This window comes from Daldinia decipiens (assembly GCF_022478715.1).
Source record: "Daldinia decipiens strain CBS 113046 unplaced genomic scaffold F4813scaffold_9, whole genome shotgun sequence".
In the NCBI taxonomy this organism is placed as follows: Eukaryota; Fungi; Ascomycota; class Sordariomycetes; order Xylariales; family Hypoxylaceae; genus Daldinia; species Daldinia decipiens.
In genome coordinates, this window is record NW_026054552.1 from 297,492 (window position 1) to 320,826 (window position 23,335).

The following is a 23,335-nucleotide window of genomic DNA, read 5'->3' on the forward strand; positions in this document are numbered from 1 at the left end:
ACCAATTCAGTCCAATAACTTGCGGCTTGTTTCACGATATCCGAGATAACATGTGCGGTACGAAGTAAACGCGAAAATAATTATTGGGGACTTTTGTTTACACTTGACCTGTACTTCGTAGAATTTGAAATTCTCCATAAATGCATAAGAGGTACCTAATATTATGAATGCATATCTTCATATAAGTGCATTTTAGCTTGGCATCGGTTACGCTAATTGCATTGCAAGTTCTTTAACGATCAACAAATGAAAGATTTCTTATTTCGACTTTCTTTAATGTAGGTATTGCAGCTCTTTTTACCGTATTCTACATTTGCATACTTAAATCAAGCTTGAGCAAAAGCTTATCAGGATTCCTTCATGACATCAAGAGCCAAATTATCAAACAGCAATTGGACATCTTTTAAGACAAGGGTCCTTCTAGACCAGAGCCGCAACCAGCCGCTGGACAACCTGGACTTGCAGCAAGTTGTAGGTGAAAATTCATACCCGCATATGCCCGCATTCACAGTCCAAAGTTCCAACTACAATCACCGACATTTTTGAGATAAGTTATACTTAGGTACATATGGGCAACGTTTTCCAGTTAGCCATGATTCTGAGAAAAAAAAACTTGATATTTGGGATCTTCAGTGAACCCTTATATGCATGACTGTCACTACAAATGACGTCGGCAAGGCTGCTGGTCACAGTTACAATGCGTCGTGTTTCTGTGACAAAATAGAGACGATCCGCCATGTCCGTCTGCTCAGAGATAGACAGACAAGGACGTACAGCAACATGGACTATGATGCTTCAATGGTAGCGCCGTCGGAATGATACGGATTCACTTAGGCTCGAAGATGAACAATTCCAGATTGCCCACAGAGATCTTCTGACTTTATCGCATCAACGTCTAGAACGGTTCGCATTGCTGGGCTTGTCTCATACGCTGTGTTTGCAAGCAAAGGGTCCTGAATGGTCCGCCTCCAAACTGTACCACCTTCAGTCCAGCGGTCAACCATTCATTTCCTAAAACGGGACACGAGCTCTTTTTTATCGTGGCTTTTCCTGAAGACTGGTCCCAAAGTGCACTGTTACTCTTCCTTCAACCTCTTCACAATCTCTTCACGGGTAGTCTAAGACCTGCTTTCGTCTTAGTCCTACTCTCTCCAGATAGTCTCAAGTAATATTGGTGCCAAATCTAGAAAACTGCAAGCTAACATACCTACATAATACAAGATCTAATTCTTTAACAGGATGGGATGTCCCAGCGCTCTGTTTAGACACCGGCCATGCGTTTGCATGTGCATGTGCCAACCCGTCTCCGCTATCCCTCCCCGTCGCCATGTCAAAGTGACAGCGGCCGAATGTACCGACACTCAAGACTTTAAGCAGTGGTAGCAAATGCAGATTAACATTGGGCAATGCTGCTGTGACTGGGCTATCCTTTTTGGCTTGTGCTCATGAGTCTGTATCCCATTCTTGTCGTCGTTGTACCTACTAGGACCCGCCCGGTTGCCCACTTGCCTGGCTAGATACGTGAGACGTCATGGAACCGTATCTCCATGCCATCCTAGCATGGTTGCGATTGACCTCAATTCCTCTGTACTCTCCAGGTACTTCTCAGGAACTTGTGCAATTATGAATCTGCCATGCGTTTCGGCTGTGGAAAAGAAGTAACTTTGATCTAGCTAGTCCATGTTGAATACTCGCTTCCCGAGTCACAGAATCTTCCGTCAAACGAACTGTATCAGGTAGTATATATCCTAGTTGTTCCCAAACAGTCTTTTTAATCCCTTTATTACTTCAAGACATATAATCTTCTAGAACTCATCTCTACCCCGCTGTATGTCTTTCCATCCCGGAGGGCCACAAACTAGACCATGAATTCAGCTATCCAACAGCTATGTAGGGCTCTACATAAACCAGAAACAGCCAAAAGATACCGGGATGCTGGGATAGGGTTGGCGTTTATTGGATTGAGTCAGGTTCTGGTTGTTCCTATCCAGATCACCCTTGATCTCTACTCCATAAACCTCCCAGCTTCTATCCTGGTGATGCTTCTCTTCTCATTCCTCCTCCTCATCGCTAACTGTATTCATGGGGGAACTGAGAAGTTATACTCCAAACATTTACGCGGGCCGACTGACTTCCTTGGCCGTCACATGTCTTTTGGTTTCGTAGCATCCTTTGTAATGCTCAACAGAGACCACATATCCAATGTAATAGACATCCCTAGAATTGCCGGGGCTTTTTGTAAGTTGCCAGATAGCATTGCCCCTTGCGGAACTTAACTAACTAAAACTAGTCATCACAACCTTTGCGGGTTATATTAGCACATACTTGGTTGCGTTCGGGAGTTCTAAGCTAGAACAACGACTAAGAGGTGTACGAGAGAAAGTTTCCGACGTCGAAAGCCGCCCTAAATCCTGGCCTAGTCCCTCCGCAGCATGGCCGGCTCCGCCAACAGATAGGAGTGTCAAGCGAATATCCCAATTGTCTCGGCTAAGTGTCGCTATATCGAACGAGAGGTCTCTTATTTTGACAGAAGCGGTGAAAGGAGGTCCTGCCTCGCAACTTATAGAACAGATCGTACGCACAGGCCCGCTATGGATTTGCATCTTTCTACTTGCCACTGTCGGGGTTCCGGTATATTTCGCGACTAGGTACGAGGCGCCGTTTGAGCTTCTATGCTTCATCCTATTCTGGATTTTATCCGTCCAGTTTCAGAGGTCATTGAAGACTTCATACCGTCTCCTAAGGTTTCCATGCCTCAGATCAGTAATGGTCATATCTGCGAATCCGGTGCTCGTGACTTGGGCAATTGGAACAGGTTATCTCTGGATTAAGACAGGATATCGAGGACAAAGCATCGATGTCACTATCACCGAATTTCACTGGCATCAGACTTTGGCGGAAGGCATAGTTACGATTGTAAAGGGCGGGGGGATATCAAATAACATTGGTGCTGGTGACCTATCTGGACCGGTCTTGGATGCTGGCATCGTCTGTATGGGGTTCAAAATGTTCGAGTACCGAAAAGAGCTATGGGAAAGTATATACACAGTGCTAGCCACATGCGCATTACTTACCATGGCGAACGTCTTCCTCAACGTTATACTCGCCCGCGCATTGGGATTACAGCCCGCTGATGCCCTGTCCTTTGCTGTCCGATCTGTTACTATTGCTCTTGGGGTGCCGGCGATTGAAAGCTTGGGCGGTAGTACTACGCTTATGAGTGCACTTGTTATTTTTGGCGGGATCATCTTCCAGATGGCTGGAGATTGGCTGTTCTCACTGCTGCAGATTAATGACCAGGAGCGCCAGTTGAAATCCAACGACTCGAACAACAGTAGTTGCACGGAAACTATGGGGTCTACGGATATGTGGAACGAGAAAGACATGCAAAAGCAGATTGCTAGGACCGACAATGCGGTAATCGCAGCCGGTGTGACTGTAGGCATCAACGCAGCAGCGATGGGCACAGCGCATCTAATAGAGCGGGATTCGAGAGCTACAGCATATTCCGCATTGTCAATGACGGTGTTTGGGGCTATGACGGTAGCACTCACGGCGGTTCCTAGTGTCTCGGAGACTATAATATCTCTGGCATCGAGATGAGGCAAATCCCATATTTTAGAGACCCTAGTTAGCGATTACGATGAGATATGAGATATGAGATGAAATCACGTTGCATGGAGATTTCGGGCATGGCGAATGATACCACTACATGGGTTTTGATAGATATGGATGGGGAATAGGAGCATGCTCCGAGTCGAAATTTTCTTCTCGGGAGATTTACGAATATAAATTAATATTTCCTCGAGCTTATTCTCACGCAGTGATATCATAGTCGTAATCGTACTCCCAATGGGATCGTGATCGTTCAACCGACTTTCCTACTAGCATTAGAAAATTCGGTTGTCCCTTAGCCGTCTTACGCCGGGTACCGACAAGAGAGATATGGACTCGGACCGTAATTTAGATCGCGATTGAAATTCGGTATCTTACTAGTTCAATCACGATCCGGTGCGAGATGAAATCCTGTAAAACTGCCGCATCGTCGATCCCATAGCGCACACATACCTACCGACGCAGGCGCTATCTTTAGTCCTCGCAACGTCGTACGGCACGGCGCGTCCCATAATTTCTTAGTTTCTACGTTATGGGCATGCGTGTTTTTGCCTTCTAGAAGATATTGAGAGAATGCCATACCCATTTGTCGAACGCATCTCAACCTACATGGGTCCGTCCTGCTGGATCCTAATATGTATCTAGTGTAGATTAGTCTACATCACCATCCAGGGGAACTATAGTAACCGTAGTACTGGAAACCGAAGACATAGATATGCAGGGGAATACGAAGGCCCTTGGTATCGCAATAATACCGAAGCCGTAGAGGAAAATCATACTTGGCTCACCTACATCTTTGCGATATTTGGTCCTTCGAAATGTAAAGTTGCATGTGTAAATACATTATTATGGTTCTTATTGTTTTCAAATGTATCTGGCTTGCTTATCTCCCAGAAATTACCATGAGTTTTATATGGCTTATAGGCCAAAGTGTGCCTTGATTCGGAAGACTTGTACTTCTCACTATGGATCGTGGGCTAACATAATAACTGAATGACCTGCAACTTTAACATATATCTGAATGAGGGCTTAACCTATATATTTACTATTCGATGGAAATAAAAATAATATAGCATGTCTAGGGGCATGTCTAGGTACCTTTCATTAAGTGTAGGTTGACGTTAAGAAATATAAAAGGGGTAAGACGTGTAACTAAACTAGAATAAGATGAATAAAGGGGTATAGCCATGAAATTTACGGTAACCACTAAATGATATAAATATACAAGATCTATGAAACAATTCAGGATATCTACTTAGAATCCGGTTCCTGCTATAGAACTATGTGAGGTTTCGGGGAGAAAGACTCTTTGAGTTGTATAGAAGCGTCACATCACACGCTATTTTTTAGTATATAGAAATTGAGCTGTCCTAGATGTGCCTCCTCGTTCTAGGCTAAAGAATTATGAAATTCTAAGCAGTGGCTTAACATCATGTTCGGTGAACCTCATGTAGAGGCAGCCATGCGCGTAATTAGCATGACTTCTCACCCCTAAAAATACACAAGGGTTTAAACTAATCTTTCGATTAGATGGAGCCCACTTGCGGTTTCTACAACACCACTCATCTGACCAGGTTGTAGTGCGAAAGCAGCCTCTTCAAATTCCTTTTGCATGTCTCCCTTACCGAAGTATCCTAAATCTCCCCTCTTTCTGGCCGAACTGCAGTCGCTTTCAGTCATCGCGATCTCTCCAAGAGACACGGTTCCACTCTTGATCTTCTGCTCATGACCCTTGATAATAGCCATTGCTTCCTCCTTAGTTCGGGTAATTTTGCTCTCGCGCCAGCTCGCAGGTCGTCGGCTGTCGCGGTGTTTAACCAGTAGGTGGGCGGCACGGATTTTGCCCTCGGGGTGGCTGACGGGAGCCATCTGAGAGGAAGTAGAATGGTGGATTGCCATATATTGTTTCAACTTCTCGGTATCGGTTCCAACCGGCGGCTCCCAGCGAGAGACTTTCTCGCTCGCGTTGAAATAGTATGGAAGGTTCTTGGAGTTGCTGTGGCGCACCTCCCAGTTAGGTGGTAATCCCGAGTCATCCTGACCGCAGGAAATATTAGTAACTGCTTTTATATGAAGATGAATGAATGGGTAGAACAGATCTGCGACTCTAATCCCTCTAGCGAGCTCGAGGTTAACTTACCATGCTGGCGGTATGATACGAAGACTACTATTTGACTGATGAACAGCTTTTATAATTTATTCAATAGCTGTTTAAACTAGGCTGGAGCAAGAGTATACTACAGTCCGGAGTATGCGTCGGTCTAGAATAAAGAGTGGACGAATTTTCTGATGTTTACCTCAAGGGAAGCTTTTCAAGCTCAGAATTGAAGCTATAGCTTGTTAATTGAAGCTTCCTTAAAAGTCAATTAAATCTAAGAAGCGACAATATAAGCTTTGCTTTTCTATCCTTCTCAAGATGTATGAAAAAGCGAGTGGCGATGACGATGGCGTTATGGTGTTGTGTGCTGATGATGCAGCGAGTTGCTAGGGAAGAATTGCGTCGAATATCAAGGGTAGGTAGGTAGGTACATACGTAAGTACCTTTCCCTGACCTTAGGTAAGAAAGATCACGAGGATGCTGTCAGTTGAGCGGGGCAACACTGACCTAACGACGGAATGAGTTTGAAACGCGGGGTGGTGAATGGGTGAATCTAAAAGTGATTGGTCTACAGAATCAGCGTGGATCATTGAATTAGTAGGTACCTAGGTACCTAATAAGGTCCACGAGTACCAATCAGGTGGTCCACTGGCTATGGGCTCAAGCCACATCTATGTTAGTCATCTTTAAGAATACTTTCTCCGATGTTCCGAAGCTTCACTGCGCAAAACCAATTAAAAGTTAGCCCCAATATTACTGCTAAATCTAGAATACACTAACCTGATTCTTGAGCGGTCACTTAAAGCTTGACAAAAAGTGACTAAGGTCTTTCCATCTTTGATTAACAACAACCACCAAACGGCATCGGTCTTTCAACATTTCATCTCACATTTTCAACACCGTATTGCGAACAATTTAATATCCAATCTTGGCCACAGGAAACTGCGATAAAATACATAAGCGCAGCTTCATTTCATCAAGGATAAGACTATCCCACTGGAATTATCATCTACCTAGGTATTTGACAACCATCAATTCCCAAGGTCTCGTCGCATCCTACTCTACCATTACATCCAGCTAGTATCCAGTGCCATCAGGAACCTTGCACAGCAACATGTCGTCGCCGGCGCCAAGCAACGACGGGGACGCTCCCAAGAACAGCCAGGAGCAGATCACTTTCCGTTTCTGCGCAGAGTGTTCCAACATGCTGTACCCCAAAGAAGATGAAGATGCCCATAAGCTTCAGTTTACCTGTCGCACGTGCCAATATACCGAAGAGGCTACGTCTTCCTGTGTCTTCCGTAATGTTATCAACAGTGCAGCAGGAGAGACAGCTGGTGTGACCCAGGACGTGGGATCGGACCCGACGGTTCGTAATCATATTTCTTCTTCCACCCAGGCTTCTCCCCATCCCCGCCCCCATCTCCCTACTTCTACCGATTGCAGCCTGGCTGTCTGTCTAAGATGTGGCGTGACGCTCCTCCATTGTGATCGGTGCAAAGACCCTGCATTGGTTGACGAGTACAATCATTTCGTTCGACATAACCCGGATTACGCCGTTACAAGAACCTTAGACTCCATACGATTCGCTAGCTATTGGGCTTTCCAGGATGAAGAAGGGAAGGCTGCTTGGGCCGACGAATTTGCTTCATGTAGCGAACCAGCTATTCCCAATCTCTCACAAGATAAGGACAGTCTTGCCTATTACATTTCTGGCAATAACTTCCTTATGTCACCTGATGCCTTGGATGCTGATCCTCCCGAAGCCCTTGAGGATCCTCCCGAGTATGGCGACGTGTCGATGCCTTACCCTGAGCTCATCTCTGCCCAGTCAACAAAAATTGCTTCGCAATGATCTTGTCCTCTAGATTTGATGATTATATTCTCATATCTACGTCTCGTTTATACCTACTTGTCGCATATTTTGGGCAACAGACAGACCAACAGACAGACAGCCGGGCAATGGCATGCACATAATTCTCTGGATTTCTCTTCAGTACTGGGCACCCAGCTTTGGAGAGCATGCATTGTATGTATTCTCTCTTGGGGAACCTAGTGCTAACGCCTTGTTTTCTTGGCATCTAGCTTCCGCGGTCCAACAAAACTTGCCCCATTTGCAAGCATGAAGAAGCCGTATTCTTTCAATCCCAGCAACGAAGCGCGGAAACCGGCATGGTCAGTGCTCTCCCCAGTCTTAAATAGTGGATTGATGAGAGCTAAATATCTAACTATCTCCCGACAGAAACTTTTCTACGTATGTTGCGAATGTGGTCACATATTTCAGTAAAGAGGATCATGATGGCCTTTGATCATGAAGGATCATGAAGGATCATGAAGGATAGGTTGCAGCATATATGCAGAGACTTTCATCCGACCATTAAGGTCATTTTCAGTACTGCATGACTCGGCGTTTGGAAGCGATTCCGCGGGATTTCTTAAAGAAATTTCCCTGGCATGGAAAACTGCACTTTGATATGGTATCAATATAATTTAATTTCTCGGTACAAAGTTACATTTACATATTGTGGCTGTCTGCTGCACCCCACGCCTGCTGCCAAATGAAGAGCCGGGTACGACTGGGGCAGAGTTTCACTACACGTATAGGCGAGGGTTTCGAGTGATGTAATGAGGTAATATTTGGGGATTTTGTAAACTCGATTGCGAGAATAACGCGCAATTTTTCATATCGTGTACTAGCTATTTAGTACGACGCTGGTATGCCTTGTCAACGTCTGCTATATACGCGTTTAGTATATAATACATGATTTATAGCTTCTGGTGTGTTGACGCTCATTCCCTTGACTCATCCTAAAACGTCAGGGCTCTTGCGGTTGACGTAAATATAGTTTGCCTTTTAACACCGTCTGCATTCTTATAATTCATAGACACAGCCCCTCTCATAATGTCGCCTACGCCTAGGCATGCGCGGGTGCCATACTCAAGATCTTGCTCCATCCCCGTCTCCTTAATTCGGCACCTACTACGCCGTTCACACGAGTGCCGATGGGATCTCCGGCCTTGTTGATAAGGACGCAGGCGTTGTCGTCGAAGCGGACGACGCTGCCATCAGGGCGCTGGACCTGCTTCCTGGTGCGCACAATGATAGCGTGGCGGATATCGCCGCGCTTGACTTTATTTGCTGCCGAGGCTGCACCCATACCAGCATCACTTGCGCCCCGCTGCTTTTGGACGATGGCTACTATTCTGTCACCTGACGTATCTAGTTTAGCGGCTGGTGGTCCTCAAGGGATGATCGATTGAGATATATTGAGATGTATGATGGAGCTATGTATGAGATCTGAACCTACCAATGGTCGCGTGTCTCTTCTGGCCAACTACTAGGGCACATTCGACTATGGCGGCACCCGAGTTGTCGATGCAGTTAAGCATCGTCTATATTTCCCTCGAAGTTAATATAAGACATACCATGGGTTTTGAAATGGTCTTATAATACCTTAAGTTGAATCATCTTGGCCGGCTGATACCCTTGGTATCGGGTTCAAATCCTAGATAATGCGATGCGGTGGCACGCGGAGGTATTAAAGTGCTTAAATATTGGTTTGTTTGAGGTCGAAAATTTGAGGCTCTATCAAAATGATCTAAGGCTGAATTTGTCAAGATGTAATATTATTGGTTACTATCTTAAGGTCCTGACCCTAGATCTAGTTAGTGGCTTTTCATGATGCGTCTAAGTGGCCCCGCCGTCTGTAAATACATAAGTGGCTTAGGTATTTTGGTATATCCAACATCCATACCTAGGTACCTAATCATGCAACCCACTCACCCCACACACGTGACCACCTATTGCCAGGTCCACGGTTCGATTCCCAAACCTCGATCCTTTCTCTTTTAATAGGTTTATGTAGTTAGGGTTAAAGGAAGTATTGGGTATGGCCTTAAGCATGCTCCAACTTCATCGAAATTTATTAAAAATCATGGTAAAAAACGGGAATCAATTGTAATACGTTATACTTGTTCGAAAACACCGCAATAAGAGATTAAAAGGCATAAAAGAACGATCTTCAACTCTCACCATATTAATGGGGTTAGAATGATGTTAATTAACCTAGGTAGGTTAATTAATATGTAATTACTAGGCAAGGCCCAATAATTGTCTGTATAGTGAGTAATTACGTAATCCCATACCACAGTACGTAATATATCAAAGCGGGATCTTGTTGAGCTTTGCAAAGGACATCCCGCATACGAGAATACAGCGTCTCATCTTCCCCTTGCCCATTATCAAACACAGCCTCTCGCAACTTATTAACATAAGGCCCTAATGGCATATAATAAGGCGTAAAGTATTTCTTGATTGTGCGGTTAAAAATACCCCCTCTTGTCACAGTGCCCATCTTTAATTTTGCCAATCCATCCATACTCATGTAATTCCACTCGTTAAGGTCAGGAACAACTTTGCTCTTCCCTGGTCCATCGTAATGTATGCATATCCAGAAAAGCACCCAGAAGAAAGACTCAAGGTCGTGCATGAAAGAATGCTGCTCGCCTAAAAGAACGTTGATAGCCATAAAAGCTCTTGTGCCGGTTTTCTCCTTGGCACCCGAAGCGCTTTCTCGTTCCTCTCTTATAGCAAGATCTAAATCAATTAAAAAAGAGGACCAGGGGTTACTATCATTATTATCCTCATTGATCATGAGGTTGTTAATTGAAATGTCTCTATGCAGGATGCCGGCATTGCGTAAGGACTCGTGTCCCTTGATACAGCCTTCTAATGCGGCAAGAAGAGCTACGCGCGAGCTGGCTTTGTAGATGGGTTGTCCATAATCGCGAACAATAACGCGTCGATGGATGCGATTTGGTAGTGTGTTGCGGTTAGCTTTGATTGAAGACTCTGAGCGGGATCTTTTGTTCGACGGCAGGCACTCGCTAGTTTGGCTAGATGATCTCTTCTGACCGGCGATGCTACCCTGGGATATCTGGGAAATCCTACGGGTATCTAAGTCATGCGGCTGGTAGTTGGAGGCTTCGGTGATATCTATCCCTTTTCGAACGCCGTGTTGAACATCATCAACACTGCCATCGACAAGAACGGTCTCGTGGTAATAGTACCTGGCTACGTTACAGACGTTCTTTTTGGATACCATGCATAACAAATCGCCTTCTACGTCCCGCTCGGGGTACTGCCACGAATCCTTGATCACGAGTGTCGTGGATGGGTCCCTCTCCGGGTGAGCCTTCCAGCATGTGGTTGCCCGACCTACGACACAAGGCACTCGTCCTATTACCTCGTCGATTACGATGCGTTCTAGTGTTCCATCCCGGTTTATTTCAATATACCGCTTGCTATTGAACCGAACAAAAGTTGGGTCGAATCCTATATCCTTATCCTCTAGCCATAAAAAGCCGAGAATTGTTGACACAAACTGAAGCCCGTTTTTATTGATATCAAACTGCGTCGAGGCGATACAGCCAAGGCGGTCAAACTCCCACACGCGCATGAAAGATCCGCAGAGAGTAAAAGCTAAAACGAAGCGTCGGGTATCTTGCATGGCAAATACCTCCCTTACATATCTTCCGATGTCTAACCATGCCCCGTCTTTCCGGTCTTCTTTTGGATTTTTTTTCAGCTCTCCGGGTATAAGAATCCGGGACCAATCTGCTGAGGCCTCGGGGCAGCTCACAATACCAACATCCAGTTTGCGCTTCGCTGTTGAGCCCCCGAGCGGCTTGTTTGGCTCTGCCAATAATCCTCGTGTCGGTGTTCGCTTGTAGTCTTGAGCCCACAGAGCAATTTGTTTGATTATTTTTTGAAGCCAGCTTAGAACAGCTGACTCCTCGGCATCTCTCGGCCATCCAGTCCATCCTTCGCGAAAGAATAGGTCTGGTTCCTTGCAGCATCTTTCAAAAATGGCTCCAGATGCTATTTCTAAATTCAGAATATTACCGAAGAAGGTCTCGTAAAACCGTGGGACGTTAACGCACATGAGGCCAAGCTCCTCTTTGAGTATATTATCTATATTTTTGCGAAGTTCAGAAGAGTTTACGAGACTGACCATGTTAGGAGACGACGCCGTCTGTTGAAAATGAGAGGCGATTGTTCGGGGCGGCAGCGTAGATTCGGTAAAAGTATAATAAACTTGGGCCCAAATATCTTCGTCGGACTTCTTATTAATAACTGCTCGCAAAAGGGGCTTAACGCGGTCGAAGTCGAGGTCGCCGGAAACGAGCGAGAGTTGAAGCCGTAAAAGGTCGGCTTGAAGAGGACCACGCGTCCGAGAAGGTAAAAGTTGAGCAACATCAACTTTTTGGAGCCCCTGCAGGAGCTTAGCTATAAGATCCTTCACATCTATGAGTTAGTTAGTAGAGGTGTGCCGAGAAGGCTAATTCACCTATCTTACCTTTATCGCTAAACTGGCCAAGAGCCTCTCCGGAGGAGCAGATATTTCTGCTCTCGCAGCAAGAACTAAACAACGTGAAGAAATCCTCGAGGCTGTTACCGATGGGATTATTTCTGATAATTTCAGACCGATCTTGATCTTCCATAGTGGGTTAAGATGCGTAAAATAAAGGGATGAATTTATAATGGGATTTAAAGGCTTGAGAGAACAATGCAACGCGACGCGACGTTAAAAAGCTACTACTAGCTAAGGCCTTGTATCTTGAATATGTGGTCTTGGCTGACGTCGCTATGTATAAATATATGGTAAGCTTAGGTACTTAAATTCAGCGTAGGTACGCTAAATTTAAGTAGCTTAGCAGGTAGCCGACACAGTATTAATACCTTGAAAGGATGATGTTCGAATACGGTGTCAGGGACCGCCACATGTATATACAAGACTTTTGGCCCGGACCTTCGTTAGGTACAGTTAGGGTTACTGGTTCCATCAGATGAGGCTTATAAGATGCGGTGGCTAAGCAATCTATACCTATGTTAGATTAGGTAGGTGGTACACCCCTGGTATTGTTAATCTGGCTAGTGACTTCCCTCCCGAATTGATCGACTGATTGCATCAGAGGTCTCCCCGGGGTCCGGACTTGGTTGACCTGCCACCCTCTTTTCCCACTTTTCTTGCACTCTCACTTTTGCGCCGACTCAACAGGGGGCGGCACTTCACCCACGGTTCCTGATAGATTAATTAGAACTACTCTTTGTTTCTTTTTTTGGTTTTTAGACTCGAGCTCACAAATAGATCATTCCAATTGGGTTTCCTCTATTATTCAACGACGACTATCCTTTTAAGAGTTTACCCTCATCGTACTTAACAGCTTTTCTTTGGTCTTTTCTTTGGTATCAATGAGAATTGCCGTGGTCAAAAGCCAATATACCCTCTTCTCCCATCCTCTCATTCCCTTGCCCCGGCTCAACTTTCGCATGACGATATATATCATAAAACTTGCATTTCTTGTCCATACCAACTATCTCGCTCGAAAGGCTTGTGACAAGAACTCTAAAAGGCATTGATTAGCGTATGCGCTGGCGCTCGGAGGCACTTGTCAACTTCAACTCGGCCCCCCTTGACTGCATTTCAGCCCAGAAAAATCATCCCATTGCAACTAGGTGTCACCCTTCCACCTTACTCACATCTTACTTGCATGAAAAAGTCGGACACTCCTTGGGCCGGAGAAAACTTGTAAATATAATTCATCTATCCTAGGATCACGTCCTGCATATCTGCACATTACTTCACAGTAGACCCTTTAGAGCTTTTGTTTTGGCTTCATACATACTATTGTATTGCAATCCCTCCTTGGTCTGGCTGGGTAAAGCTGCGTGTCGCAATGCCTCCCAACTCGTCTACGGCATTGAAGAAGCAGCAGATCACTCTCTCGCAATTATCATCATACGACGATATACTAACAGATGCCCTTGTTGACCATGTGAGTGGAAAGACCTATTCTCCAACAGCGATGGTGCATTGTAAAACGAGGAAGAACTAACCATCTTCTCCAGGCATACTACTGGACCGCAATCCCCAAGAACCGCCCATCCTACCACCCTTCGCGAGGTGTAAAAGAAGAGGAAATCGCTAAGATTATCCAATCTCATCTTATTGTCGACCCTAATATCGAAATTGCTGAGTCTAAATTACTCGCGACAGACGGACTGCGTAAATTTCATGATGCCCTCAGGACTCCGAAAGAAAAGGCCGACTTCCGCGCCCATCTTCGTCGGTACATGCAAATCTACCTGCCCGACTGTCCCTTCGAGGTTAGCTCGACGAATCGATATACCATTGTTACTCACGAAGCAGCAGTGACTGCGCGAAAGTTTGTCAAGAAAGGCCATCCAGTCAAGTACTTGTCGGGTATCCAGGTGTTAATCACAGAGAAGGAGGAGAAGGAACTCTCCAAGAGGAAGAAAGATTTCAGTATCGTAGTTAGTGCAAGGAACAAATGCGCAAGCTTGTTCATGGGACCTGCGCGATTCGCAAACCATGACTGTGAAGCCAATGCGCGTCTAATGATCACTGGTCAAGCTGGAATTGAGATCATCGCTGCAAGGGATATTGAAGTAGGGGACGAGATTACCGTCACATACTCTGAGAACTATTTTGGAGCCGACAATTGCGAGTGCCTATGCCGGACATGTGAAAACAACTTGGTAAACGGATGGGCACCAGCCGACGGTACCATAGCCTTAAAGAAGAGCATTGAAACAACTACTGCGGAGGGATACTCATTACGCCATAGGAGACGAGATGATAGTTGCGCGTCTGCATCCCGAACCCCCTCCGTTACGCCGGATATCCGACCCCGAATTTTAAAGACCCGATCCAGGACGTTGAAAGGAGATTCTGAGATGGGATCTGCATTTGGGTCTCCAGCACCCCAGGGCATCTTACGTCAAAAGCGAAAGAGACAGTTCGAGTCGCTACAATCACCACCGGTTACTCCTGACAAAAAACCGAAGTTGTTGCAGTGTGAAGTTGAGGCTGTACCAGCTCCTCTAAGCTTATCTAGACAAAGTAGCGACGAGGGTTCAACTAGTACTAACTCTTCGGAAGGGGAGAGTATAGATATGGTTCTGACGGATGCCACAACGCCCGAAGAAGATGTTAAAGAGCCCATCCTAAAGTCACCGACCCTGACGCCTGCGAAACTATTAACTGGTTCTCTTAAACAGGAAGACTTGGAAGCATCCCCACTTTCCGAGATCACCTACACACCTTCAAGTCTTGAAGCGCAAGACTCGATAGCTGTCGCACCATTGCCTACCGTTGAGAGCATTGTTCAAATCGATAGAGCTATACTAACCCCCCCAACTAGCCAAGTTGAGGAACCTTCATCAGATATCGTAGTACTTCCAGCCCCTATAGTTGCTATTACACCCATCTCCACCTCGACGCAAGCCATTACCTCTGCTCTTGAGGAGACGGGGTCCTTGATTTCAACCAAACAGCCTAGCCCCAAGCGAGGCCGCCCTAGGGGTAGACCGCCAAAGAGCGAGCTTCCAACTGCCAGCCACGCAACCGAGGAGCCTGCACCTCCATCTCGTACCCGAACTCCAGGAGATTATACTCTTACCCCAGTGCTACTTTCCGAGCCTAACACCGCTTGGATACATTGTACTGTGTGTAGTGAGCCATTTGTGCAGTACAATGCCTATTATACGCGAAGTTCCTGTCCACGATGCGAGCGTCACTCTAAGTTATACGGCTACCAGTGGCCCAAAACTGAGAAAGAGGGTAAACACGATAAAGAAGAGCGTGTCCTAGATCATCGTACAGTTCATCGATTCTTAACAGCGGAGGACGAAGCAAGAATCCGCGGACGAAAGTTACCTTCGATGACTACTACAGCTACGCCTGAGAAGGAGACTCCAGAGAAAAGGGGGAGAGGCCGACCTCGAAAAGTACGCCCTGAACCAGGCCTCGAAGATGAAATGTACAACGAAGAGGACGACGAACTTGGTAACATTAGACGAAGTACAAGAAAACGGCAACCAAGTATAAAAGTTGCATGTTAGCATATCGGCATATAGTGATTTTGGCAGTATGGGGAATGGATTAATTGGTTACTTTCAACAGTCATTGTCCCAATATGGGATATGAGATATGGGACATATTTCCCCTGGGCATATTCCCGGCGTTATTTGCCATAGCGTTTGCATCATCTGTCGAGTTGAATTGTAGAATTGTATATCAGACAGATAGGTACCTTACATATCCTATCTAATACTTACACTGCAGCTTGGCTGCTTAACCCCCTATTTTTCAAGATTCTACATGACCCGTTCGATGGATTTGATTGCCAGCTGAACATACACTAGAATAATTGCCGACTTGTTGTCGATCACGTGTGCAAGAGAGGTGCTACATATGATGTCGATATGTGACCTTGTGTACATATGGAAGATCTCCAGGAAAGTCTCAGCCACATTTGACGTCATATCATATGCTTAGACCCATCTCTTTAGCCGTCTCTCGTGTTTCCAACAGCAGCGATAGGTACACGTACGCAGGTACATGCACATATTAGACGTTTCAGGGGTTTCCCTTGAAACAGCTTTCCATTGATGTAATAACGTAAGCTTAGCTGCTAGGTTAGTTAATTGCTTTCCGTTTCTTCCGCGTGACACCTTACGATGTTGGCTTGACTTTACATTTCGCATCCTCCAAGTGAGCCGATTCATTGAACAAGCCAGCTCTAATTCTGGCTCTAATTCTGGCTCTAATTCTGGTTTATTTAATTCCTACCTAGGTAGCGAGCTTGTTTTAAATTCCCATACTAAAGTTTAGCACCCCGTTTCACCAGTTCAAGTCTATTCTTAACGTTGTTTATCTCCACTTAGAACGTTACAATGAGCCGCTGGTCGCAGTACGATACCGACGAGGAACGCCTCCCGGAGGGCATGCAGCGTATTGGTTACGATTCCGATACCCAAACCTACACATTCCGCGATGCCGAGGGCACTATCTGGGAGAGCGCACCCGGTAACCAATACGGTGAACTCCATCGCGTCAATACAACATACGCACATTACGGTGATGAGGAAGCACATGATGCAACAGAGCCACTGCACACAGCCTCCAAGGGACCACATACTTCTTGGAGACATGAGATGATGCCCTTGCTCAATTGGTTCTTACTGGTCGGTCTGTTCCTGATCCTCATCTTTTGGATCATCGGCGGTACAACTAAACGGATCGAACCGATTACCTGCGGAGAGCACAGCAGTCCGTACAAGATCAAACCTGGCGATACATGCTGGGCCATTGCCGAGGGACATGATGTCCCACTCGATTCTCTCATCCACAAGAATGAAGGTCTTGACTGCGATAAGCTGCCCATCGGTGGTACGGTATGTATCCCAAGGGTCTAGATCGTTGCTACACCAAGGGTTTCAGGGTCTTCTGGTTACTTTGGGGTCCTTGACACGGCAGTATTAGCTTGTGAGCTTTCGTTATCGGGATCAAATCATTTCGCTTCTTTTGCGTCTACAGATATGTACAGGTAGCTGTGCTGGCTTTCCCCATTTAGATTCGTGTCTCGTGCCAGGTTTACATATTTCGGTTTCTATCTTAACTATCTACCAGAAGAACCTATATACAGCTTCCCCGGCTTTGTGTACGGTTCTCTCTGTCTCGGCTCCAGACAGTAATATAACCCGACACTTGCCTACTCCGTTGAACTTATCTACGAGCTGTTGGGTTGTCTTGGGCGAAGTTAGGACGTATGAAAATCAGATGGATCAACGCGAGCCACGACAATACTTCGTTGTAGGTTTCAGTAATCTGCCGGCATGGTCGATAGCTTTCCGCCATCATTGACGAGGATGAATCCATTACAGAAAGAGCCTGCCTTGCTGGCCAGATAGAGGACAGCGCCAGCCATTTCATCATCGCTTCCGAATTTTCTAGCTGGAATAAATTTAGGATCGTCGACCGACTCTGTAGCTGGATCGCGTGACCCTATCAAATTTGCTGCTAGCTCAGAAGGGAACACTGCAGATCAATTAATCTTTGGATCGTTGAAATGGCTGAGAAGAAACTTACGCCCTGGAGCAAGTGCATTGACCCTAATACCGTGCCCACTGAGACCTGTACTTGTGTGCTTAGTTAGATGGACAAGCGCTGACTTGCTTCCCGCATAAGCAGGCGGAGACAGGAATGATCGACTAAATCCCGAGATACTACTGGTGATGATAACCTGGCTCTAGGAGTATTTTAGCAAATGTAATTGAGTATTGAGCGTTTGTCAAGACTTTCATACCTGGATTGAAGGAGCTTCACTACCTTCCTTTATCGGAGCTCCGAACCCCCCTTCCAAGGCCCGTTTGTTACCCGCATCTAAGAGCTCGAGAAATGCAAATATGGAGAACATGGTACCAGTCACGTTTACGTGGAAGGCATTGCTGAACTCCTCCATGGAAGCTTCTTCAAATAGGTTCTTCCGAAGCTCCGAGATGGATGCTCCCTTGTTCCAGGCTGCCCGTGGACCGAGAACACCGGAGTTGGCGATAAACAAGTTCACATAGCCGATGTCTTTTGTGATAAAGTCAACTGCGGATTGGAGGGAATCCTTGGTCGAAATATCACATTGTACAGGAATAATACTGGGATGTGCAGTGGCGGCGGTTTCGAGAGTCTCTCGTCGTCGTCCTAGAATGTAGACCTTCTTTGCTCCAGCCCCTGCAAATGCCCTGGCCATAATATGTCCAATACCTATAAACAGATTAGATGGGATCAGAAAAGATTCGGAAGTGTTAAAACCTTACCACTTCCACCACCGGTGATGACAGCCACCATGCCATCCACGCGAAACAATCCGGACGAGTCCATTTTTAATTCCTTGATAAAGAAATCAACGAAAGTAGTCAAATTAACCTGTAACTGGGTAATTCTGCTGAGGATATCTTGGTAAAAACTATGAACATAGGTGTCTATAAGTACTATCTTCCTATGTATGGTATGCAGCACAGGGGATGTCCATAACTATTGGGACGAGCCAATAATGTAGCCGATTAACCTAGGTAGTTGTGAAAAGCCTCGGGGTTAAATGTAAACGGACCTCCTAATGTCCGTGGGATGATAGGTACCTAGTTTGAAGCAAAATCCAAGACATGTGCTAGTGCAATCTAAGTTAGTTCTTGAGTCTTCAAATTGTTTCTAGCCAATTGTCGAATTCGTAGATTTAACTTTCGAAACCTGAGTGGTTCGCTTAAAATTTTGAGTTGCACAATCCCCGGTGACAGCGTTTGGATTCCGATGTACGATATTGGGAAGATATCATGTCGAATAAAACTCGCTTCTCGTAGATTTCACGACCATTCAATCCCGCCCGGAATTAAACGGCCTATTGCCGCATGTCTAGAGTAATCATCCCGAGATTTAAAATATAATCAAGTGCTACACTAGTATGTTAATCAGTATGGTCAGTATAGTGAAGCGGTCGTGTATTCAACAAATAACATATGACTGGTATTGCAGAGCCTCTAGGGTCACGTTCTCGAGGGCTTCAATAGGATATTATCAGCTGCAAAGTACGGTGGTCTTAAAAATAGTGTATATTCTCGAAGATGGAATAATAGTATCACAAGTGTTTGCAGTACATTGCTAATATCCTAGAGTCTTAATATACCATATACAATAATAAAAAAGGTACACATCGTAGAGGTCTAAGCGGAAGTGACAGTACTCTAGTTAAATTTAAGCAGACGGTCCGGTCCGTACAATCATGAATTTTAACATGTACTTAGCTCCCATCTAAAAATTATAACTAGGCTATTATAATTCCTTTAAGCCAGTTTCATTATTGAAAATTTGTCAGTAATAAGTCTTTGCTGGCCTGGTCAGATAGGTCCTCGGCTTCCTATTCGCTTCTAAGTTGATATCATGCATCTATGTATATTCTAGTAACTCAAAACTAAATATCTGCTATTCCTATTTTGCTACCCTAGGGGCTAAATTAACACGGTGTCAACCCTGCATTAACATTACAAGATATTAACAGAATACGAGTTGGCGGGGATATGGTGGAGTCAACATCATACCTAAACCTCTCCTATCCAGCACACGAGTTCACTAATACCCATGCTTAGGTAGGTAACAATTATTGATATAGTTATGTATTAAGAACCAAAACTTACGTAATACCTATTGACTATAATAGTTAACTACCTGTTAACTAACTATTCCTGACTATCAAACTCGAGTTTGAGTGACATGCATCTTATGCTCCCTATAAATATATCTACCATCTTTGTTCTCTATGTATACTTGCTACCCCACGATATTACAAGTTCCCCTCTCCTTCGCGAAGCCTAAATCCAAATCTACATTGATACCAAGAGGAAATAAATATAATAAAGCTTTGCTATTATTCATGTAAGGAATTGTATGTCGGATTGAGATGTCGCTCAAGAATTACAATATTTCATACTCTATACAATATGCTCTAAGCCCACGAATAATGGAGTGGGGCAATTGAGTAACACAATACGAAGCATTAACCGCCAAATCTATCACTCAGAGTATAGATCTACTCTCATGTTGACATTTTCGTCTAAGAGTCGTCTGATGGGACAAATATGAAACGCAATTCTTAGGCCAGGTTATCTGCCGAACCCACTATATCGTCCAGAGCACGTCGCAGATCCTCAGATCATCAGAGCAACATATGTAGTAGTAATGCGCAAAAAACCCATTAGCTTGGTTAGTCTGGGGTTTGCCGATCTCACGCCAAGCACAATTCCGGCTGAAGTACGGACGTCAGAGCGCATCTTACGAGGTTGAGCCGCGTCGACTTTCACCTAGCGTGTCTCCGGCTCCGGGAGTGTCGCCATCGCTCTTCTCGGACCCTACATGTCAACTCCAAGCGCGTTTGATCGACCTTGGGGGTTTGGTGTAGGAGCTTAATTGACGCTCATCGTCTGTTGGTTACTGGGGAATTGGAATGAAACTAGTGCAATACTCAACTGAAGAAAAACTACAAATAGACACAGGTTCCGGATGAATAGATGCCAGAATTTTAAAATCCATCTCGCACATAAACATATCTTCCATTCTTCACTGTATAAAATATCTCTTACGACCTGGTGTCGCTCATTTTACATCTAAATATTAGTGTATATTCGATTTATTCCAAAATCCTCCTCCGTCAAAATGGTTCGCATCAACATTGCCGCTCTCCTGACTCGTAAGTCCAGTCATAACTAAAGTTCTTTGTCTGGATTACATAGATACTGATTATTTACGCCTCTTAGTCGCCGTCGCAGCTTTGGCCCAAGTTACGCCTAACAATGCCGGCGCCAAAAACGTAGGCCAGGCTAACGGACAACAATTCATCACCGGTGGTTGCACTTCTAATGCTGTCAGTACTAGTTTTATGCATCATTCATGCATTCATGAAGCAACGTTTCGATAGGTCTCTTGGTTACTAACTCAACACCAAATGGTTAGGACTGCTCGTCTGCATGCTGCGCCCAAGTTCAAACCACAGGCCTAGGTGTCTGCTCCGCCGAAGCTGCGTCGCTTCAAAACGGGAAGTTGGGCTGCGGCTTCGTCGACCCCAACTCCGCTCAGACTATCGCTGCTGCTAAGGCTCAAGTCGCAAAGCAGGGTTTCTAGGGTGGGAATTTATAAGGCATTTGTCGTTGGGCTAAAGGATTTTGCCCAGAGCTATGTACTACCTATGTATGGGAACTTAGATCGAGCATGAACTCCGAGAAACATATATCGCATCAATCAATAGACGTTATACACTATTAAAGTCAATGCGTGATAGAGTACCTTGCATAATATCCTTCGTGACGAATCACAGAAACCAAGAGTTAGATAAAGGCCCACGTCCCATCTAGACGCCCGGCTTAAGGCACTGGCTTACCCCTAATATCGAGTGGATGTTTTCGTTGAACCTACCTACCTACCTATCCAATCCAGTTGTGATTTCTGCTCTTCTAGCCCGTCGGCATGTTGCCAGTTGCTCTCTGCAGTTGCGCTTTGTTTTATTACCAGACTTTCCGTCCCGCTCAAGGCAGCTACCACATCTTATTTTAACTACCATAAATATCAGATATTACGAAGTGCTTGAAGTTATTTTTAATGTTCACTATACAGATATAATAGCATATGAAGTACGGAATATTAAGTAATCCGTACCATCAAACTCTGTTGTGTATACTTCTAGATCATTAGATTCCTAAACCACCTTCTTATTACGCCATAGCCCTGTGATTAGTCGCCTGTGATTAGTCGACATCGTCATCTTCCTCTTCCTCTACCTCATCGTCCTCGGCCTCGCTCGCACTCTCCCTATCCATATCATATGTTTCGTGTAAGTAATCTAAGTCATCTCCTGACAATGCGATACCACTGAGGATATTGCACATGTCCTCTGGCTTGAAGAAGAATTTTCCCATCGTAGGCTCCCGAGGCCCTATTGCCCCTTCATCCTGCTCATCATCCGAACCCGACAGCGGCTCAAAGCCATACACGAGGAGTAGCCCATGATCCTCAATATTTTCGTTGACTACCACTATGAAGACGTGAGGCCACCATCCGGCTGCCAGAGCCCCGCCTTCTCGCGGTTCCAGCTCCTTGTCCATGGAAATATGTGCATCGACGATATCCTTCAAGGTCTTGCCGGCAAAATTGGCGGTAGGTACGGCCGGCTTGATACACTTGGTGTTCATGTCAAACTCTTCCCATTCTCCCTGTGGAATGGCGGCGATCTCGTTAATTCGGGCCTCGGAGACGCTGTTTGTCATGCTGTAGATGGCGAAAGATGCGCCTGTGCAATCAGCTTGGCCAAGAACATTGGTGAGCTCCGGCCGAAATGGCGGGAGCTCTAGGTCGAGGCTGGGCACGGCCATGGCGATTAATTCACAGTAAATTATTTGAGGAAAGAAAATGTGTTTTCTCCTCAAGGATGACGATATGAGTGTATTTGTATCGAGAGGGGAAAAGAGGCTTTATCTGTCGTGTAACATTCTATTAATAGGTACTTTTCTATCCACCCCTTTCATTGTTAGGCATGGACCTGCATATATGTGTCTTCGCCTTACCTGAAATGTTAACGTATGACTGTCCAATAAACATGAGGGCACCGAGAGGGTGCCCTCTTGTCAAAACGCTCAGAAAACGCCGTGCGGACGAACTTTCTCTTTCGAAAAAAGGCCCCCAAGACAATATCCCTCGTAAAATTGGGAAAAGGAGGGCACCCCTTAATTCTGCGGCGGGGAGGGGTGCCGCAATAGCCCGAATTTATGAAGGTTTGAGGAATTATATAATATAAAAAACGATACGTATTTCGACAAAAAGATAGAAGTGAGCATCTTCCAAGAACATAGGATGCATCCAATAAAAAGCTCGAAAAGGCCTCGCATAGAGGAACTTCCTATTTCAAAAAAAGGAGCCTGTGACAATAATCCTCATAAATTCGGGCAATCAGAGGCAATACAGTATTTAATATGCCCGCAACACGCACAGTCTTTGCCTAGTTTCTCTTCCACTAAATTGTACTTGGCAGGATAAATGGAAGGTGATACATGCTTACTTCTGCTGATTGTTTCATCCTTCGAATTCTCCGTCTCTCGATGCTCTCCGTATAAGCACAAGTCCTACGCTCAGTACAAGGTGCAGTCTTGTAGTTGACCTATCCAATTAACTGGTAGTAAATTATTGTCGATGTCCTCGTATTCGCGTCATACGGGTGCAGCCT

General features: G+C 45.3%; 10 protein-coding genes across 10 annotated transcripts; 5 read left to right on the forward strand and 5 right to left on the reverse strand.

The window, feature by feature from the left end:
• The first annotated feature begins 1,435 nt into the window (after window positions 1-1,435).
• Window positions 1,436-3,617, forward strand: F4813DRAFT_334007 (uncharacterized protein). The gene is made up of 2 exons (XM_049241161.1): window positions 1,436-2,238; window positions 2,291-3,617. The coding sequence occupies exons 1-2, from the start codon at window positions 1,866-1,868 to the stop codon at window positions 3,601-3,603; spliced, it is 1,686 nt and encodes a 561-aa protein (XP_049101407.1). The 5' UTR covers window positions 1,436-1,865; the 3' UTR covers window positions 3,604-3,617.
• A 1,079-nt stretch (window positions 3,618-4,696) lies between these two features.
• Window positions 4,697-5,896, reverse strand: F4813DRAFT_334024 (rotamase-domain-containing protein). The gene is made up of 2 exons (XM_049241162.1): window positions 5,756-5,896; window positions 4,697-5,652 (listed from the first exon to the last, which is right to left on the reverse strand). The coding sequence occupies exons 1-2, from the start codon at window positions 5,756-5,758 to the stop codon at window positions 5,125-5,127; spliced, it is 531 nt and encodes a 176-aa protein (XP_049101408.1). The 5' UTR covers window positions 5,759-5,896; the 3' UTR covers window positions 4,697-5,124.
• A 557-nt stretch (window positions 5,897-6,453) lies between these two features.
• On the forward strand, window positions 6,454-7,637 carry F4813DRAFT_334030 (uncharacterized protein). Its single transcript, XM_049241163.1, has one exon. The coding sequence runs from the start codon at window positions 6,828-6,830 to the stop codon at window positions 7,566-7,568; it is 741 nt and encodes a 246-aa protein (XP_049101409.1). The 5' UTR covers window positions 6,454-6,827; the 3' UTR covers window positions 7,569-7,637.
• Window positions 7,638-8,239: 602 nt separating this feature from the next.
• F4813DRAFT_334041 (50S ribosomal protein L14) lies at window positions 8,240-9,287 on the reverse strand. The gene is made up of 3 exons (XM_049241164.1): window positions 9,168-9,287; window positions 9,022-9,106; window positions 8,240-8,924 (listed from the first exon to the last, which is right to left on the reverse strand). Exons 1-3 carry the CDS (start codon window positions 9,180-9,182, stop codon window positions 8,629-8,631), a joined length of 396 nt encoding a protein of 131 aa, XP_049101410.1. The 5' UTR covers window positions 9,183-9,287; the 3' UTR covers window positions 8,240-8,628.
• A 418-nt stretch (window positions 9,288-9,705) lies between these two features.
• Window positions 9,706-12,217, reverse strand: F4813DRAFT_401524 (uncharacterized protein; the record flags this gene model as incomplete). The annotated part of the gene is made up of 2 exons (XM_049248418.1): window positions 9,706-12,020; window positions 12,073-12,217. 2 exons carry the CDS (start codon window positions 12,215-12,217, stop codon window positions 9,844-9,846), a joined length of 2,322 nt encoding a protein of 773 aa, XP_049101411.1. The 3' UTR covers window positions 9,706-9,843.
• Window positions 12,218-13,453: 1,236 nt separating this feature from the next.
• On the forward strand, window positions 13,454-15,641 carry F4813DRAFT_379760 (uncharacterized protein; the record flags this gene model as incomplete). The annotated part of the gene is made up of 2 exons (XM_049245496.1): window positions 13,454-13,552; window positions 13,626-15,641. The coding sequence occupies 2 exons, from the start codon at window positions 13,454-13,456 to the stop codon at window positions 15,639-15,641; spliced, it is 2,115 nt and encodes a 704-aa protein (XP_049101412.1).
• A 494-nt stretch (window positions 15,642-16,135) lies between these two features.
• Window positions 16,136-17,439, forward strand: F4813DRAFT_334159 (carbohydrate-binding module family 50 protein). Its single transcript, XM_049241166.1, has 2 exons — window positions 16,136-16,217; window positions 16,467-17,439. Exon 2 carries the CDS (start codon window positions 16,476-16,478, stop codon window positions 16,995-16,997), a length of 522 nt encoding a protein of 173 aa, XP_049101413.1. The 5' UTR covers window positions 16,136-16,217; window positions 16,467-16,475; the 3' UTR covers window positions 16,998-17,439.
• F4813DRAFT_334153 (NAD(P)-binding protein) lies at window positions 17,200-18,797 on the reverse strand. Its single transcript, XM_049241165.1, has 4 exons — window positions 18,393-18,797; window positions 17,888-18,339; window positions 17,671-17,830; window positions 17,200-17,619 (listed from the first exon to the last, which is right to left on the reverse strand). The coding sequence occupies exons 1-4, from the start codon at window positions 18,454-18,456 to the stop codon at window positions 17,402-17,404; spliced, it is 894 nt and encodes a 297-aa protein (XP_049101414.1). The 5' UTR covers window positions 18,457-18,797; the 3' UTR covers window positions 17,200-17,401.
• A 1,621-nt stretch (window positions 18,798-20,418) lies between these two features.
• Window positions 20,419-21,369, forward strand: F4813DRAFT_353022 (uncharacterized protein). The gene is made up of 3 exons (XM_049242575.1): window positions 20,419-20,812; window positions 20,880-20,986; window positions 21,076-21,369. Exons 1-3 carry the CDS (start codon window positions 20,779-20,781, stop codon window positions 21,241-21,243), a joined length of 309 nt encoding a protein of 102 aa, XP_049101415.1. The 5' UTR covers window positions 20,419-20,778; the 3' UTR covers window positions 21,244-21,369.
• Window positions 21,370-21,653: 284 nt separating this feature from the next.
• Window positions 21,654-22,538, reverse strand: F4813DRAFT_353023 (uncharacterized protein). The gene has a single exon (XM_049242576.1). It carries the CDS (start codon window positions 22,485-22,487, stop codon window positions 21,864-21,866), a length of 624 nt encoding a protein of 207 aa, XP_049101416.1. The 5' UTR covers window positions 22,488-22,538; the 3' UTR covers window positions 21,654-21,863.
• Window positions 22,539-23,335: the final 797 nt, after the last annotated feature.

Coding starts and splice junctions, on each gene's coding strand:
- F4813DRAFT_334030 (XM_049241163.1), top strand. CDS start 6,828: ATGTCGTCGCCGGCGCCAAGCAACGACGGGGACGCTCCCAAGAACAGC.
- F4813DRAFT_334153 (XM_049241165.1), bottom strand. CDS start 18,456: ATGGACTCGTCCGGATTGTTTCGCGTGGATGGCATGGTGGCTGTCATC. Junction 18,340..18,392: donor CATCACCGGTGGTGGAAGTG/GTAAGGTTTTAA, acceptor ATCTGTTTATAG/GTATTGGACATATTATGGCC. Junction 17,831..17,887: donor GTGAAGCTCCTTCAATCCAG/GTATGAAAGTCT, acceptor AAATACTCCTAG/AGCCAGGTTATCATCACCAG.
- F4813DRAFT_334007 (XM_049241161.1), top strand. CDS start 1,866: ATGAATTCAGCTATCCAACAGCTATGTAGGGCTCTACATAAACCAGAA. Junction 2,239..2,290: donor TAGAATTGCCGGGGCTTTTT/GTAAGTTGCCAG, acceptor AACTAAAACTAG/TCATCACAACCTTTGCGGGT.
- F4813DRAFT_353022 (XM_049242575.1), top strand. CDS start 20,779: ATGGTTCGCATCAACATTGCCGCTCTCCTGACTC. Junction 20,813..20,879: donor CATTGCCGCTCTCCTGACTC/GTAAGTCCAGTC, acceptor TACGCCTCTTAG/TCGCCGTCGCAGCTTTGGCC. Junction 20,987..21,075: donor GTGGTTGCACTTCTAATGCT/GTCAGTACTAGT, acceptor CCAAATGGTTAG/GACTGCTCGTCTGCATGCTG.
- F4813DRAFT_334159 (XM_049241166.1), top strand. CDS start 16,476: ATGAGCCGCTGGTCGCAGTACGATACCGACGAGGAACGCCTCCCGGAG.
- F4813DRAFT_353023 (XM_049242576.1), bottom strand. CDS start 22,487: ATGGCCGTGCCCAGCCTCGACCTAGAGCTCCCGCCATTTCGGCCGGAG.
- F4813DRAFT_334041 (XM_049241164.1), bottom strand. Junction 8,925..9,021: donor GAAGAGACACGCGACCATTG/GTAGGTTCAGAT, acceptor TAGATACGTCAG/GTGACAGAATAGTAGCCATC.